Source organism: Staurois parvus, unplaced genomic scaffold (assembly GCF_062004578.1).
Source record: "Staurois parvus isolate SC_StPar_1 unplaced genomic scaffold, SC_StPar_1.0 ptg000469l, whole genome shotgun sequence".
In the NCBI taxonomy this organism is placed as follows: Eukaryota; Metazoa; Chordata; class Amphibia; order Anura; family Ranidae; genus Staurois; species Staurois parvus.
In genome coordinates this window covers 2,239,001-2,257,169 of record NW_028318265.1, presented here as the reverse complement: position 1 = coordinate 2,257,169, position 18,169 = coordinate 2,239,001, and the positions used below count along the sequence as shown (strand labels likewise).

The following is an 18,169-nucleotide window of genomic DNA, read 5'->3' as shown; positions in this document are numbered from 1 at the left end:
ATAGAAATGTTATATATTTCCATTACAGCCGTAGCCACTCCTCCACCACTGCATAGCTGAGCAGATCTAAACCAGGTAAAAATGCAAAGGAAGAATGCAATGGAAGTATTCCTTGTACCCAGCACAGGAGAAAATCCCTAGCCATAAACACATAGTATGTGAGGTTGTCAGGCCCTAGACTGCACAGTAGCTGCTCCATAGCTACAAGGAAGGAAATACAAGAATTCATTGGCCCATGAAGTGATTTCAGTATTTCTTTGTTTGCAAAAAATATCCAGCTTTCAATATGTTCCGTGCCGTATTCACCCATAAATAATGAAAAATGTGATGACAACCAACCACAAATAATAGCGCAACCCTACACCTACAATTAAATAAATAAATATGTGAATATTCATATATAAATTAATAAATAAATAGATAAATATATCCACCACCACATATGTGCACATTAATAAATATCAAAAATCAATAAGTGCATTCAAAAAAAGTCCATGAATAATCCTTTCATAAATGAAATAATGGGATTATGAGATCCTCCTTCACCAACGTGACATCCAGTGCTCAAAACACCCCACCAAAATGCACACTCACCATGTGCTGGTGATAAACCAGCATATCGTTATATATCCAGCAATCCACCACAATGCTCCGGTTATTAGGTAATCCTCTCATATCCAATTAGCACATGTGAATAGAAAACATACTCGCCATTGTGCAATATCATCCAGCTAGTTTATTGGTAAACAAAACCCCCCTTAAAACTGCACTCACAATGAGTAAAAAACAAGCAAACATTGATTAGGAGCCACAGGCTCTGTCTCCGGCGTCTCACCTGCCCACCCTCAACCAAGATGGCGATGGTACAACCAGGTGGTCCGGACACATGGGATAGCGTGCGTACGTGATGACGTCACCGATAGCCACACTCTAACGCGTTTCGTCAGATGACTTCTTCTCAGAAATGCTGTGTTCATATATAGTGCTGTGTTCATATATAGTGCTGTGTTCATATATAGTTATGTGTACATACATAGTGCCATGTTCATACATAGTGTTGTGTTCCTACATAGTGCCCTGTTCATATATAGTGCCCTGTTCATACACAGTGCTGCATTCATACATAGTGCCATGTTCATACATAGTGTTGTGTTCATACATAGTGCCGTGTTCATACATAGTGTTGTGTTCATACATAGTGCCGTGTTCATATGTAGTGTTGTGTTCATACATAGTGCCCTGTTCATATATAGTGCCCTGTTCATACACAGTGCTGCATTCATACATAGTGCCATGTTCATACATAGTGTTGTGTTCATACATAGTGCCGTGTTCATACATAGTGTTGTGTTCATACATAGTGCCATGTTCATACATAGTGTTGTGTTCATACATAGTACCATGTTCATACATAGTGTTGTGTTCATACATAGTGCCATGTTCATACATAGTGTTGTGTTCATACATAGTGCCCTATTCATATATAGTGCCCTGTTCATACACAGTGCTGCATTCATACATAGTGCCATGTTCATACATAGTGTTGTGTTCATACATAGTGCCGTGTTCATACATAGTGTTGTGTTCATACATAGTGCCATGTTCATACATAGTGTTGTGTTCATACATAGTACCATGTTCATAAATTGGAGGTTATTTCCAAAAAACTGGAGAGTTCAAAATCTGGTGAAACTCTGCACAGAAACCAATCAGCTTCCAGATTTTATTGCCAAAGCTTAATTGAACAAGTAGAAGTTAAAAGCTGATTGGCTGCCATGAACAGCTGCACCAGATTCGGAGTGCTCCAGTTTTCATAAATCTCCCTCATAGTACCACATTCATACGTAGTGCTGTGTTGATACATAGTGCCAAGTTGATATAATTTCATATTTCCTCTTACAGATGTCATTATTCCCAATGGATTAAACATAAAGAAGTTCTCTTCGATGCATGAATTCCAGAACCTGCACGCCATGTACAAGTTTCGGATCCAGGAATTCATCCGCGGCCACTTCTATGGGTATTTATTACAAGGTTGATGCATCACTACACCCAAGCAAGCAGCTCGAATCTCCTGCTGCAGCCATTATATGGGCTCCTCATTGTCACTGCTGCATCTTTCAGTTCTCTGCACTGTACAGAATGCAGCATGACAAGTGAGACTTCATCATCTGACTGCCGATAGGGCAGAGCTGTGAATGCAGCAACTTCCTGATGTGCACATCTTCCTGTGGCCTTGGTTGTCATTTTACAGCAACAAGATGTAGAGATGCTGGTTCTGTGACTTTTGTTGTGAAACACTTTTAAATCTTTCTCACTTATTTATTTATTTAAGGTACTTATATAGCGCCCTTAATTTACGCAGCACTTTACATATATATTGCACATTCACATAAGTCCCTAACCCTCAAGGGGCGTACAATCTAAGGTCCCTAACTCACATTCATACATACACATACTAGGACCAATTTAGACAGGAGCCAATTAACCTACCAGCATGTGTTTGGAGTGTTGGTACCTGGAGGAAACCCACACAGGCACAGGGAGAACATGCAAACTCCAGGCAGGAGGTGCTGTGGCTAGGATTCGAACCAACAACCCGAGTACTGCCAGGCAAAAGTACTAACCATTTAACTACTGTGCTGCATTACTCTAAGGGCTCGATCACACTTGACTTTATTTCTAACTCTTGCCAAATGCCCCTATAGCGTTTGACAGGCGTTTGGGAAGCGTTTTTAATGCTCCCCATATGCCCTATGCGCAGTTTTGAGGCGGTTGATAGGCGTTTACCAAGCGTTAAAACCGCACCACAAATGCCTATAATGAAGTTAAATGGTATGAACGCTCCGCAAACGTCTCGCAAATGCCTGCCAGGCGTTTGAGGAGCGGCACCATAGACTTGAATGGGAGGCTTCAACTCCTCCTGACTCGACGAGAGGCGCAAGTTTTGCCACGACGCAACGCTAACGCTTCAGTGTGAACAGCACTGTGTGCTGCCATGTGCAGGCGTTTGAGAAGCATTAAAAACATTTCCCAAATGCCTGTCTGATGCCTGCTGACAAAGCTAGTGTGAACTGAGCTTAAGATTTGTGATTTTATATCCTGAATAAATACAATATAAAATGTAATGTTGTGACTCTGCTGGACGTCTAATCATCCACAAACTATTTAGTAGCATTTTACTTCAGTAAAATAATCATTTGTAAGGTTAGTTTTGAACTTTCCTCCTGCTAGTTTGAGGTCATGTCCCCGTGATTAAAGGTAACTATAATGTCCCCCCTCCACCTTCTTTCCTCAAGACTGTAGTCATTTTGTTCCTTTCAACATTTTTGTTGCCTGTATCTGGACTATTTCCAGGCTAAATCCTAACTAGTCTTCAAAAAAGTCCTGGTGGGAGGAATAGTGCCCCTCATTGGTACTGGTTGGAGGAATAGTGCCCCATCATTGGTACTGGTGGGAGGAATAGTGCCCCATCATTGGTACTGGTGGGAGGAATAGTGCCCCATCATTGGTACTGGTGGGAGGAATAGTGCCCCATCATTGGTACTGGTGGGAGGAATAGTGCCCCATCATTGGTACTGGTGGGAGGAATAGTGCCCCATCATTGGTACTGGTGGGAGTAAGAGTGCCCATCATTGGTACTGGTGGGAGGAATAGTGCCCCATCATTGGTACTGGTGGGAGGAATAGTGCCCCATCATTGGTACTGGTGGGAGGAATAGTGCCCCTCATCGGTACTGGTTGGAGGAATAGTGGCCCATCATTGGTACTGGTGGGAGGAATAGTGCCCCATCATTGGTACTGGTGGGAGGAATGGTGCCCCATCATTGGTACTGGTGGGAGGAATAGTGCCCCATCATTGGTACTGGTGGGAGGAATAGTGCCCCATCATTGGTACTGGTGGGAGGAAGAGTGCCCATCATTGGTACTGGTGGGAGGAATAGTGCTCCATTGTTGGTATTGGTGGGAGGAAATAGTGTCCAATTGTTGGTATCATGGGAAGGAATAGTGCCCCATCATTGGTGTTAGTGGGAGAAATAATGCCCTGTCATGGTGTCAGTGGGAGAAATGAGTGTCCCATTGTTGGTGTCAGTGGAAGGAATAGTTTGCCATCATTGATGTCAGTGGGAGAAATAATGCCCAGTTGTTGGTGTCAGTGTGAGTAATAGTGCCCCATTGTTGGCATCAGTGAAAGGAATTATGCCACATTGTTGGTGTCCGTGGAAAGAATAGTGCCTTGCATCTGTTGAAGGAATAGTGCCCTAAGGGCCTAATAAAGGCAAGGAAAGGGCCACATCTAGAGGCATCAAGACCTCCTTCCTCCTACTGGTGATCTTTTTAGAGGAATCAGGACCTTCTTCCACCTACTGGTGATCCCTCTAGTGATCACTAAGATCTTTTTAGAGGAATCAGGACCTTCTTCCACCTACTGGTGATCCCTCTAGTGATCACTAAAGATCTTTTTAGAGGAATCAAGACCTTCTTCCACCTACTGATGATCCCTCCAGTGATAACTAAAGATCTATATAGCGGCAATCTGACCTCCTTCCTCCTGCTGGGGATCATTATAGTGATAACTGAACATCTTAATAGAGGAATCGGGACTTCCTTCCACCTGCTGGGGATCTTTCTAGTGACACACCCCGCAGTTTTTCTGGCTTTCCCCACTGCCTGGCCACAGTGTTTGCTCATTTTGCAATCATCTGAAATAAGCACTCCAAATTGTACCCCCAATATTTTACTGTCAGAGGATGTCAAATCATGTTTTATGTCACGAACACCGCCAAGAATGATCAACCTGGAAATGTTTCTAACATGAAATATGAACACTACATCATAGTGGTTTGATACACAGAGATTCAGTTGTTATAAATTTCAGGTATTGTGAAGAATAATGTACAAAGTGTTGTAGTTTGTATCCGTTTGATTAATCTAATGATGATACAGTTGTATCTCTTATTACCTTTAGGATGAATCTAATAAAGATACGGTTACACTTGTTGTTCATAGGATGAATTTCTTTTACTTCCTCTGTTCAGACATCTGGACTTCAATCTGGAGAAGACTCTCTTCTTTTTCATTGCTGGCCGATATGAATACTCCAACAAAGGGGCAGACATATTCCTGGAGGCTCTGTCCAGGCTCAACTTCCTTCTGCGGGTAAGTGCGATCCTCTGTCATGGCTCCACCTGGCATGTTCCCAGCAGTGAACACTTGCAGCACAGAGGAGGTGATGGTAGTTAAAGGCAGAACTCCAACTTAGTCCCCGAACACACTGGGTGTGACTTGGCATGCAATTTGCACGCCATGCAACTTGCAAATCACATGGCAAGTCACACCCTATTGTCCGCAGTTACAGCGGTCATATCGGTGCGGTTCCGACTTGGTCGGAGCCACATCAATTTCTAAAGTAGTACATGTACTACTTTTGGTGCAATTTGCATAGACATCTGTGTCAGATGTCTTGCAAATCACACCACAAATCAGCATATCATCCGACTTTGAAATCGTCACTGTAAGTTGCACGATTTTAAAGTCGGGATCGGTGTGACCGGGGTGTTATAGAAGGTTATGTACAGAGAGTACAGCACTGCCACGAATAACACTTTGTGATTATGGATGAGCAGGGTGAGTTTTGTAAACCACTTGATCTTGTAACATACCTAGGGGTTTTGGCCTTGTTGTTGAACTTGATGTTGTAACCCTATGATGAACAAGTATGTGAGCACCATGAGGGGGGGGGTCTGATAAGTTACTTTGTGATCGCCATGAGAGGGGGGAGGTCTGATAAATTACTTTGTGATCGCCATGAGAGGGGGGAGATCTGATAAGTTACTTTGTGAGCGCCATGAGAGGGGGGAGGTCTGATAAGTTACTTTGTGAGCGCCATGAGAGGGGGGAGGTCTGATAAGTTACTTTGTGATCGCCATGAGAGGGGGGGGTCTGATAAGTTACTTTGTGATCGCCATGAGAGGGGGGGGGGGTCTGATAAGTTACTTTGTGATTGCCATGAGAGGGGGGGGGTCTGATAAGTTACTTTGTGATCGCCATGAGAGGGGGGGGTCTGATAAGTTACTTTGTGATCGCCATGAGAGGGGGGGTCTGATAAGTTACTTTGTGATCGCCATGAGAGGGGGGGAGGTCTGATAAGTTACTTTGTGATCTCCATGAGAGGGGGAGGTCTGATAAGTTACTTTGGGATCGCCATGAGAGTGGGGATGTCTGATAAGTTACTTTGTGATCGCCAAGAGAGGGGGGGGGGTCTGATAAGTTACTTTGTGATCGCCATGAGAGGGGGGAGGTCTGATAAGTTACTTTGTGAACGCCATGAGGGGGGGGGTCTGATAAGTTACTTTGTGATCGCCATGAGAGGGGGGAGATCTGATAAGTTACTTTGTGATCGCCATGAGAGGGGGGAGGTCTGATAAGTTACTTTGTGATCGCCATGAGGGGGGGGTCTGATAAGTTACTTTGTGATCGCCATGAGAGTGGGGAGGTCTGATAAGTTACTTTGTGATCCCCTCGAGAGGGGGGGGGGTCTGATAAGTTACTTTGTGATCGCCATGAGAGGGGGGAGGTCTGATAAGTTACTTTGTGAGCGCCATGAGAGTGGGGATGTCTGATAAGTTACTTTGTGATTGCCAAGAGAGGGGGGGGGTCTGATAAGTTACTTTGTGATCGCCATGAGAGGGGGGAGGTCTGATAAGTTACTTTGTGATCGCCATGAGAGGGGGGAGGTCTGATAAGTTACTTTGTGATCGCCATGAGAGGGGGGGGTCTGATAAGTTACTTTGTGATCGCCATGAGAGGGGGGAGGTCTGATAAGTTACTTTGTGATCGCCAAGAGAGGGGGGGGTCTGATAAGTTACTTTGTGATCGCCATGAGAGGGGGAGGTCTGATAAGTTACTTTGTGATCGCCATGAGAGCAGGGGGGGTCTGATAAGTTACTTTGTTATCGCCTCGAGAGGGGGGGGGTCTGATAAGTTACTTTGGGATCGCCATGAGAGGGGGGAGGTCTGATAAGTTACTTTGTGATCGCCATGAGAGGGGGGAGGTCTGATAAGTTACTTTGTGATTGCCATGAGAGGGGGGGTCTGATGAATTACTTTGGGATTGCCATGAGAGGGGGGAGGTCTGATAAGTTACTTTGTGATCGCCATGAGAGGGGGGGGGGGTCTGATAAGTTACTTTGTGATTGCCATGAGAGGGGGGAGATCTGATAAGTTACTTTGTGATCACCATGAGAGGGGGGGGTCTGATAAGTTACTTTGTTAACAAAGGGTTAGGGTTCTCATTATGGGAAAGACTACCTTTAGTGTTTAACTGACCATATTTGTCACTATCTGGTTATACAATCTTCTTCCACCAATAATTCTGTAGTACAAAGGTCTACCTGATTGGATACAATTTGAATGTTTAGCTTCACTTTGGTAAATCTAAAGGTGATTGTGCAATCAGATTGTTACATTTGTGGGCAGCTTTAGGGATACCATTAGCAATAGGGTTAGGAAAAAAAGGTCCAGGATATGTGAAAGGGGCTTCTGTAACCCTCAGGAGATATTTAAAGCCCATTGCCAGTCTTTTTTGGAGAAGTTTGTTTCGCTCACCCCTAATTGTGATGTGTGTGGTGTAGCAGATGAAGCTATAGGTAGATACAGTATAATCTAGAGAATACACAAGGTTCTCATCTATCATTGTCATTCTATCAGTCAAACACTGACCCAAAAGAATCGGACTGCTTTCTGCTGCTGGTTGAGATACCACAATGGTAAGTTTTGCAAGGCTTGCAGATTTCTCTCCTTATTGGTTTGGCTTCTATAAAGTCTTCATTGTTACTGCATTTCTAGGGTCATATGGAGTCAACTAGCCTGTGTCCTTCAATGCAAAAGAAATACAGTGCAGATTTCACAATCAATATCATCGTGGTGTGAATAAAACCCAGCACAGGATGCTTAAGGATCCTGCGTTCCGACACCAGCTTTCTGATATAAAAAGAGACCTCGGTGATAATACTGAGCCAGGGGGAAAATCATAAATATAATCAGTACGCAGGACAGAGAGATCCCTCAATGAAGACACGCAGTGCCCCCGGTTGTGTGACGCAGACTGCGTTGTGTTCAGAGACAGATTACCACTATGTTTTCTGAATCTCCAGGATGTGGGCAGAAAATAACAATGTAACAATATAAGCAAAATGAGTCGAGGAACCAGGCTCTTCTTCAAATATTTAATGGTTAAAAATAAAACAAAGAATAAAATCAAAGGTTGAAAAGAGATGGGCATTTAAGGCACCCTAGATCTGTTGTGTGTGGCCGCCAATCTATTCACATTGTGGGAAGGTTAGATACCAGAGAATGCAAATGAGGAATTTGAGGCTGAAACCTTTTTATTCGGTGTACTGAATGTGTGAAGCAGTGAGCATGTGTGAGTGAGCATGTCCTCCATGGAAATCAGAGGATGAATTAAATGAATCATCTTCTCCAAATGATGAATGTTAAATTCAGACTTAGCCAAACAATTGTTCACTGTACTTATCTCTTACCCTCAGTTCACATCTGTGTGGGTGGTGCTGCTGTGGGACCCGCACAAATGCCTGCAGCCGCACCACCCTCACAGAAGAATGCGAGACCCTTGGGCGGGTGCCATTAATTCTAATGGCACGCCGCCCGCATTACAAATCACAACCGTACTGGGAACCTTGATTCCCGTGTGGACTGCGGTTTCCAAAGTAGTGCAGGGACTTCTTCCCTGTGTGTCCCAGGGCACGGGAGTCTACTCAAATGAATGGACTCTCGTGTCTGTGCAAATTGCAGCCCGCATGACTGCACAGATATGAACCATGGCTTAGATAGGTTAGTTATGTGCAAATCTTTTCCTGTAAAAACTGAGCTTTGCCCCACTTTCTCCTGAACTTCCCAATTCGGTCCCTGAGGATGTCCTATCACATTAAAGACAAAAAGAGATGCTTTGGAAGTACTGTAAAAGATGGGGCCATGCTTAACCTCAGCTGCTTACTTATCAGTTTTACATGTAGCTCTCAGTGAAGGTCAGATCTGCTTAGAAAATTGTTATTGCATGCCTCAAGTGTTACTAAACCCACAACAGTTAAGTCAGTCTGTGTATGCAGTAAAGCATGCTTGTTATACTCACTGGGGAACCTAAGGGATTAATCCTCCACATTGTGTAAAAAGGCTGTTTGATCCTGTCTTCTCTGATCACCCCCTTCTACTGTCCCCAGTCCAGCTGCTGATAGTACAGATCTCTAGGAGTCACTCTGCACATACTCACTTTGGTGTGTATTGCTAGAGAGTTGGTTTTTTTTCTTTGGGAGGGTTCATGTGATCAGCACAGGGCCCATCAGCACTGTCCAGACAGAGGGTCAGGTGTTATGCAGCCTCACAGGACAGTCAGAGAATGAAAACTCCTCCTACAAGCTTTAACCAGTGCTCAGCTGGACACTGATCGAAGTCACAAGACTGCTACATACTGCTGATGGGAAAAGGTATTTAGCAGTTTATATTTACTAACATAATTGCATTTCCATGTTCTGTGCACTAGGGGAGACCAGATATAGTGGGTATAGTAACACTTTAAGTTGCATTGCCTAAGTGAGTTTACTTTGAATGTGCCTAACTAATACTAGATATACCATGACCTGGATAAATGAGACCCTCACAGACATATGCTTTCTGTGCCTCTAAGAGACTCCAATACCCAGCTCTTTCACACCTGGTTTATTTTTTTATTCAAAACATAAATTCAAAATCTAACAATGAAAAATAGCTCCTCTTATAGAGGCCAGTGTTGGTGGGAGGAGCTGGGAACACAGTGGAAGAGCAATCCAGGACCCATGAGTGGTCAATGAATTATTCAGTCTGTGTCCTTCTAATGTCAGGACTTAGGCTGGGTACACACGGACCGAATATCGGCCAGTATCTGCTGGTTCAACAGGAACCAGCCAACATTTGTTCAGTGTGTACATCTGTCTTTACTATAGAAGTGGGTCTAACAACCGGCTTTTGTCAGAAGGACATGCTGGAAAACCAGCATCCAATCAGCAATCGGTGTGTTCTGGCGGGGGGTGGTTGGTTGGTCCCCCATGTCAGAACACAATTGCACTGTGGGGGAGACTACTGCACTAACATCGCTTGTGTAAGTACGGTGATCTGTAGGTTTTTTTTTTTGTTTCCGCCCTCTGGGTTGAATGAAAACAAAAATGTATGTATGTATCAGGCTTAAACACAAGGCCATTCTTGTCATTTATGTGCCATTGATAGCCCCTGCATGGGCGCACCTTTTTCTCTGTTGGCGTTAGAGCACTGTTTTTTTCTATTTTTATTTTTTATATGTGCAATTGATAGCCCCTGCGTGGGCGTGTTTTGTTGCCTCTGTTTTATAGGGTTTAAAAATTAATAAAAACATTGAAATATAAACACAAGGCCATCAGATTTTGGAGTGTGGCAGTTGGACCTCTTCCTGCACAACTAACCTTCCAATTGTTGTTTTTCAGGTCCATCGGAGTGATGTGACTGTTGTGGTATTTTTTATAATGCCGACAAAGACAAATAATTTCAATGTGGAGACCCTGAAAGGTCAGGCAGTGAGGAAACAGCTCTGGTGAGGACTATTCCACTTATTCTGTGTTGTGGTGTCTGAACACTGAGCCAGTCACATCAGTCTCCGCACCAGAGGAGCTTACACTCTAATGTCCCACCACAGTCACACACTATTACTACTATACATTTATATAGCTCTGACATATTCCATAGTGCTGTTTAGAGAACACTGAGCCAGTCACATCAGTCTCCGCACCAGAGGAGCTTACACTCTAATGTCCCACCACAGTCACACACTGTTATTATTATACATTTATATAGCTCTGACCAGGGGCAGACTGACAACTCTTGGGGCCCCTGGGCAATAGGGGATCATGGGGCCCCTGTGTCCTTGCCCAAACTCAAAAAAGCCTATGAAAAAGGTACCAGGGGCATCTCATGGGGCCCCCTACTGACCCCGGGCCCTCGGGCAGTGCCCGAGTTTCCAAATGGTCAGTCCGCCCCAGGCTCTGACATATTCCACAGTTCTGTACAGAGAACACTGAGCCATTCACATCAGTCTCTGCACCAGAGGAGCTTACACTCTAATGTCCCAACACAGTCACACACTATTATTATTATTATACATTTATGTAGCTCTGACATATTCCATAGTGCTGTACAGAGAACACTGAGCCAGTCACATCAGTCTTTGCACTGGAGGAGCTTACACTCTAATGTCCCACCACAGTCACACACTATTATTATACATTTATGTAGCTCTGACATATTCCATAGTGCTGTACAGAGAACACTGAGACATTCACATCAATGTTTGTACCAGAGGAGCTTACATTTTAATGCAGCACTCAGGGGCGGACTGACAATTCATGGGGCCCCTGGGCAATAGGGGATCATGGGGCCCCTGTGTCCTTGCCCAAACTCAAAAAAGCCTATGAAAAAGGTACCAGGGGCATCTCATGGGGCCCCCTACTGACCCCGGGCCCGAGTTTCCAAATGGTCAGTCCGCCCCTGGCAGCACTACATTCACACACTATAATTACCACCTATTTACAGTATTTAACTGACATATTCTGCAGTGCTGTAGAGAGAACATTGAGCTAGTCTCATGAGTTTCTGCACCAGAAGAGCTTACACTCTAATATCCAACCATAGTCACACATCATTGTTATTACACATTTGTATAGCTCTGATATATTCCACGTTTCTGTACAGAGAACACTGAGACAGTCACATTGGTCTCTGCTCTGGAAGAGCTTACACTCTAATGTCTCACCACAGTCACACTGTTATCATTATTATTATTATTGTTGTTGTGTTTCTCCAGGGACACAGCTCAGGCAGTGAAGGAGAAGTTCGGGAAGAAACTGTATGCAGCGTTGCTGAAGTATGTATAACAGGGAGTAAATTCAGTCGTGTTCCTCATTCTCTATCTCTAAAAAGTAGATGTAAACCCTAGTTAAGTTTCCTCTGTGCACTATGTATCATAAACATTTGCCAGGTTTTCTATAAATTCCTGTTTTCCATAAATTCCTTTTAGTCGTTCTTTGTTAAATACCAGCACTGCTGATCTTCTGCAACCTCTTAGCAGTCACTTCCTGTCTACATGCTGTACAGCGGTGGCTACATGGCATTTCTCAGAGTGGGCTACCTGATTGTGACAACAGTGGACCATGCCTGTGTAATGTTTGTTGAAACTGCCACTTGTAGATTCCTTCCTGGTGGTGACAATGCAGGAGAACAATTGAGATACAAAGCATTGTAATCCTATAACAGGAAGTGCCTGAACGAGCAGCTTCAAGGCAGGATCACCTGGCATGATTGTAAGGAAAATTGCAAATATAAAAAGGTTTAAATGACTTTTTAATTGACAGCATTATGTGAACGCTTTTAGAGCCTCAAAAAATCCCAGTTACAAAATGCCCGACAACACCTTGACACACCTTACTGGGCTTTTTGTGACATTGGCGCAGTAAATGCTTCTTTCTGGCAACTCAACCATGCAGCTCATTTTTGTTAAAAAGTAGATGTAAACCCTAGTTTAGTTTCCTTTGTGCACTATGTATCATAAACATTTGCCAGGTTTTCTGTAAATTCCTGTTTTCCATAAATTCCTTTTAGTCATTCTTTGTTACATACCAGCATTGTATTGTGCTCTTTAACCACTAGATGCAGAGTGCACGCAAATATGCGGCCTCTTGGCATCTGGGCATTGACGCCGAGTGGCCGCATATTTGCATGCCATTAGAAAAAACATATGTGCTGAGATCGCGCGCCCTGCGCGCTCCCAGCACGTTTGTCTGTCACTCACGGAAAGGTCCCGATCTCTCCTTGCGATTGGGACCTTTTCCAATCACGTGACCGCCGTGACAGTGAATCATGGCGGACACATGACCCTAAAACCCCGCCCGCCTCCTGGCTTCTGAAACTCTTAAAGGGTCGGGAGGCGCCGGCGCAAAGGGGTTAAAAACAACCACACCGTTTTTTTCCAGAGCAGTCTGTATTTCTCCTGAGGTTACCAAGGAGAAAATAGGTTTTTCTTTGTATCCTGTATATACAGTCTATGTGTGTCCATGTACACATAGACTGTAATCAACATTTTTTGTCTGTAAAAAAAACCCAGGACTAGTGGGTTTCTAGAGGAGTTTTTTAGCTGTAAAAACGCACTAATGATGAAAAACGCTGTAAAATGTGGTAAATTGCAGCAAACCAGCATTTTTGGACTTTTTTTTACTTAAAAAAAAAATTTGTTTTGGTAAAATAAATTCTAATAAACGTTAAAAAGGCAAACGTGGAAAAACCGCAAAAGACCGCTAAACGCTAATACAAAAATGCTGAAAAACGCTGAAAAACTCACATTTTTAACATGACTTTACACAGCTAACGTTACCAGCGTTATCAAAACACCCCATGTGCCTGGAGCCTCAAAGTGATACTAGTAACACAAATATTGTATATGCTGGAAATATGAAATAAAAGATTTACAATGCAGCAAGTTATCAAAAAACTTGCACCAAAATCTGTTCTCCAGAATGAAATATTTGGTCACCTTCTTCCCTAATTGCAGCTATAGCAGAGTGCAGGATGCTGTTTAACCTGAGGGACATGACACCCCTGGCAGCCCTGTACTCATATCCTGATGGGGTCTAACCTTTCTGTATAGTTTATGGAGGAATCTGTGATACAGAAGGGGGTCTGGTCAGGTGTAGTTGGGGTGTCATCTGATTGAAGTTTATTTTTTTTCTTTGTAACATAATAAAATCTTCTCTTCAGAGGGGAAATTCCTGATCTGAGCAAGATTCTGGACAGGGATGACCTAACCATCATGAAGCGGGCAATATACTCCACACAGGTGTGATCCTCTATATTTCTTTTTGTTTTTTCTTTTTTTTCGGTGTTTTGTTGTTACTTGATGGGGTTTTTCACATTAAAAAAACTAAATTTGTGGCTCTGGGATACATTCTGCACTACTTAGGATTTAGGGAACTAATGTTTGCCATAATTGATGGTATTTACTTAGGTCCTTGGTTCTGCAATGGGGATTGCATGCTACCTCTTCCTATTCCTTCTCTCTTCTTTTCTCCCTTTCCATTCTTTTTGTCTAGGGACTTGTCTTCCTGTCTCAGTATTCCTATTTCATGATTGGCATAACACTGTAGTGTGTGATGTTGCAACACACTTTATCACTATCATTATAATGTGTGTAGTGCTTCTGAATAAACTATTCCTTTGTTATTCCTACTGGAATGCTGGAATTTTGCATTTCTGGTATTGGGCGATCCATTGTTGCAGAACAAACGTGCACTCTGAATGGACAAACATGCAAAGACTCAACAACTTGCCAGAACTACGATTGTGTACGCTGCTGGCATGGCTAGACGGGGCATGCGTACATCACATCACTTCCTATTTCACGCTATAACGTAGATATGCAGGTTGGGAAATTTTCATAACGTTAGTAACCTATCCTGGTTCGAAATGCGACTAGCAAGTATAAAGAGTCAGATGATCTTTCATCCGTTTTTCACATCGTGTGTACTAGGCATTAGAGTACCTGTGCTACAATTTCAGATGTACAGTATGTCATTGTTTACTGCCCCTACCCATGTACTCTACTTTATCTCACTTTTTTTTATACCACAAAGTATAACTCGTCTGTTATACAGTATGTTCTGCCAACGGGATGGATTTTATGTATCGAAAATCCATAATAAAAATATCATCTTTAAAAAAAAAAAATGTGAAAGTAATTTAAAAATATAGAGGTATGTTTTTGGGTTTTTTTTTCAGGGGGGGGGGGGATATTTTAGGGTTGCTTGATGTTTTTTTTTAAATAAAGCCACAAACTACTCACAAAACAGGCAAAAAAAACTGTGCTGTCTCTGTGACCTTTTTCATTTTAATTTGCTATTCCCATTTCTTTCTTTTCCAATTGTGTAAAATGGTTAATAAAACATTAACACATCAAAACATAAAAAACCCTCATTGACCTTCCGTTTGCTCCCCACCTCAATCCCCCTTTTTATCGCTTTCCTTCCTAACCCTACATTCTTACACTCCTTCATATACTCTGTTCTGTACCCTGCTATTTTTGTGCTACCCTCTGTCCCTGAATTTTGTCCCTTTTGTAAAGACTTTATCTTGTGGGATCCCTCTTAGTTAATATCCTTATATCCCAATTCAACCGCCTTGTCTGTCCTTTATGTACAGTACTTGTTCTATTTTAAAGTTATTGAAAAAAAAGAAGACCCAACAGGAGTGTAGTAACAAATTACCAATTCTATCTCTGTTCTATGATGATCCAGCAGTGTTGGATTTATTTGGATTGTATGATTGCCATTTCCTGTAATGATAAAGTTGACTTTCATACAGTCCTAAAGAGGCTGGATATGATAAAGGTTGGACTGAACACCATTGTAGCGAACTTGATGTAACATTTACTTAGCAAATCCCTCCTGCTGTGTTTTTCCTTATACTATTATTATTATACAGGATTTGTATAAAAATACTAAAGAATTTGAAAAAAAAATCATGAAAAAGCACAAGGGAAAGGACATAGAATGCTAAAAAGGTTTAATTTTTAATTATATACTTTTATGTTGTGTATTTTTTACACGCTGTGAATGATACTTGCTTTATAAAGTGTTTTTGTTAATGAATTTGGCCTTGAAAGTAAAATTAGAGGCCAGTTTTGTAATGTTTCCTGCTGTCTGTTTTTTCTTTCTCTGAAAATAGTAAAATAACGAGGCTAAAAAGGGACACATACCAGGTAAAAGGCCCTATTTATTGGAACATACCAGGTCCAAGAATAGGTGAAAGGAGCTTCTCAGGAAACATTTTAAAGCTCACTGCAATGTTAAAAACCATCTTAATTTTACCTTCTTTATTTGACTCCAATACCCTACAAAAATAGAGACATTTTGAAGAAATCTTCAGATTTTTGTTAAAATTTCAGGGAAACGAAAACCCTTAATTTCCCTCATCCTTGGTAATATTTTGTATTGGAACTCCTGGCCATCTGCATTAATGTCCCATATTACTCCTTCGTTTATTTATATAGTATACTGTGTATGACTGTGTTGAACATTTCCTGCAGTGCTATTAAAGTTTCTCTCTGTATTTTCCATCACAGCGCCAGTCACTGCCCCCTATCACGACACACAATATGGTGGATGACTCAACGGACCCGATCCTAAGCACTATCAGACGAATTGGTTTGTTTAACAGTCGGGCGGACAGAGTGAAGGTCGGTGTGATAAGTATGTGTAATGATGTGATCAATGATCCAGGAAATGCCATTTAATTCTCGTTCAGAATATTATTAACATTCATTTCCTAAAAGATCCAGAGACATCTGCCTGTATACATAGACAGCAATATATATCAATATAAATCCCAATTCATATAGTGAATATTGGATTGCTGAAGCATGTGACAGAGGCTGAATAATGTGGATTCTGGGCCGATATTTAGTAATGAAAGATGCACAGAAGTGATTCTCATGTTTGTCAGAAAAGATAAAACATTCCGAGCTCATTCACTTTTTTCCTCCATGGTATATATTAATATCTAACCTGTCCCTTTATTTCTGCCATCCCCTCACTGGCTACAGAATATGGGGCGGTGAATAGAACTAATTTTCCAGCAATCACTGACTGCAAACTATGCAAATGAATTATCCTCCAGTCACCATGTTATGCAGGGTGAGCACAAAAACAGTCCTTGATTTCAAACAGATATAGAATGTGTAACTTTATGGGAATATTCTTACACATTGGTGGCTACAGTCGCATCAGCTCATAAAGTTTCATGTAGTATCGTTTGGTAACTTTTGTTTGTCCTTCAAAGATAAATGGGCTGTGCACAGTCCGCTCTGAAACCGCACAAAATGCATACAGTTTTGCAAAATAATAGCAGTCAGACATCACTAACCTGATCAATCACTGTTTTTGGTAGAAATGATATTTCTACATGGCAAATAATTTACTAGCAGATGTAGTAGAGTAATAGAAATCCAACAGACCCAACAGTCATGACATGCATGCTGCTGATTCTGTGTAATTGAATCACTAATTGAAAGGGGCATGTTCAAAATAATAGCAGTGTGGAGTTCTATTAGTGAGGTCATTCATTCTTTGAAAAACAGGTGGCAATTACTGCCCTTATTTAAGGAAGGAAGGCAGCTAATGTTGTACATGCTGGTTACAGTGCATTTCTCTCTGAAGTTATGAGGAAAATGGGTCGTTCCAGACATTGTTCAGAAGAACAGCGTACCTTGATTAAAAAGTTGATTGGAGGGGGTAAAACATATAAAGAAGTGCAGAAAATGATAGGCTGCTCAGCTAAAATAATCGCAAATGCTTTAAAATGGCAACCAAAACCTGAAAGACGTGGAAGAAAGCGAAAAACTACCATTCGAATGGATAGAAGAATAGCCAAAATGGCAAGGACTCAGCCAACAATCAGCTCCAGGAAGATCAAAGAAGGTCTAAAGTTACCTGTGAGTACTGTTAAATTAGAAGACGCCTATGTGAAGCCAAGCTATCTGCAAGAAGCCCCCGCAAAGTCCCACTGTTGAAAAAAAGACATGTGCTGAAGAGGTTACAATTTGCCAAAGAACACATTGACTGGTCTAAAGAGAAATGGTGCAACATTTTGTGGACTGATGACAGTAAGATTGTTCTTTTTGAGTCTAGTGGCCAGAGACAGTTTGTCAGACGACCCCCAAACACTGAATTCAAGCCACAGTACACTGTGAATACAGTGAAGCATGGTGGTGCAAGCATCATGATATGGGGATGTTTCTCATACTACGGTGTTGGGCCTATTTATCGCATACCAGGGATCATGGATCAGTTTGAATACATCAGAATACTTGAAGACGTCATGCTGCCTTATGTTGAAGAGGAAATGCCCTTGAAATGGGTGTTCCAACAAGACAACGACGACAAACACACCAGTGAACATGCAACATCTTGGTTCCAGACCAACAAGATTGACGTTATGGAGTGGCCAGCCCAATCCCTGGATCTTAATCCAATAGAAAACTTGTGGGGTGACATCAAAAATGCAGTTTCCGAGGCAAAACCAAGAAATAGAGAAGAACTGTGGAA

General features: G+C 42.2%; 1 protein-coding gene across 2 annotated transcripts in view; it reads left to right on the top strand.

Annotated features, from left to right (window-relative positions):
- The window catches only part of GYS2 (glycogen synthase 2), a 76,584-nt gene that overhangs the window by 34,861 nt on the left and 23,554 nt on the right, over positions 1-18,169 (top strand). For both annotated transcript variants that reach the window (XM_089689127.1, XM_089689128.1), the window contains 6 exons: positions 1,903-2,020; positions 5,039-5,159; positions 10,511-10,617; positions 11,884-11,943; positions 13,830-13,908; positions 16,189-16,302. In XM_089689127.1, the coding sequence (XP_089545253.1) occupies positions 1,903-2,020; positions 5,039-5,159; positions 10,511-10,617; positions 11,884-11,943; positions 13,830-13,908; positions 16,189-16,302 (599 nt within the window). The remainder of the gene's footprint in view (positions 1-1,902; positions 2,021-5,038; positions 5,160-10,510; positions 10,618-11,883; positions 11,944-13,829; positions 13,909-16,188; positions 16,303-18,169) is intronic.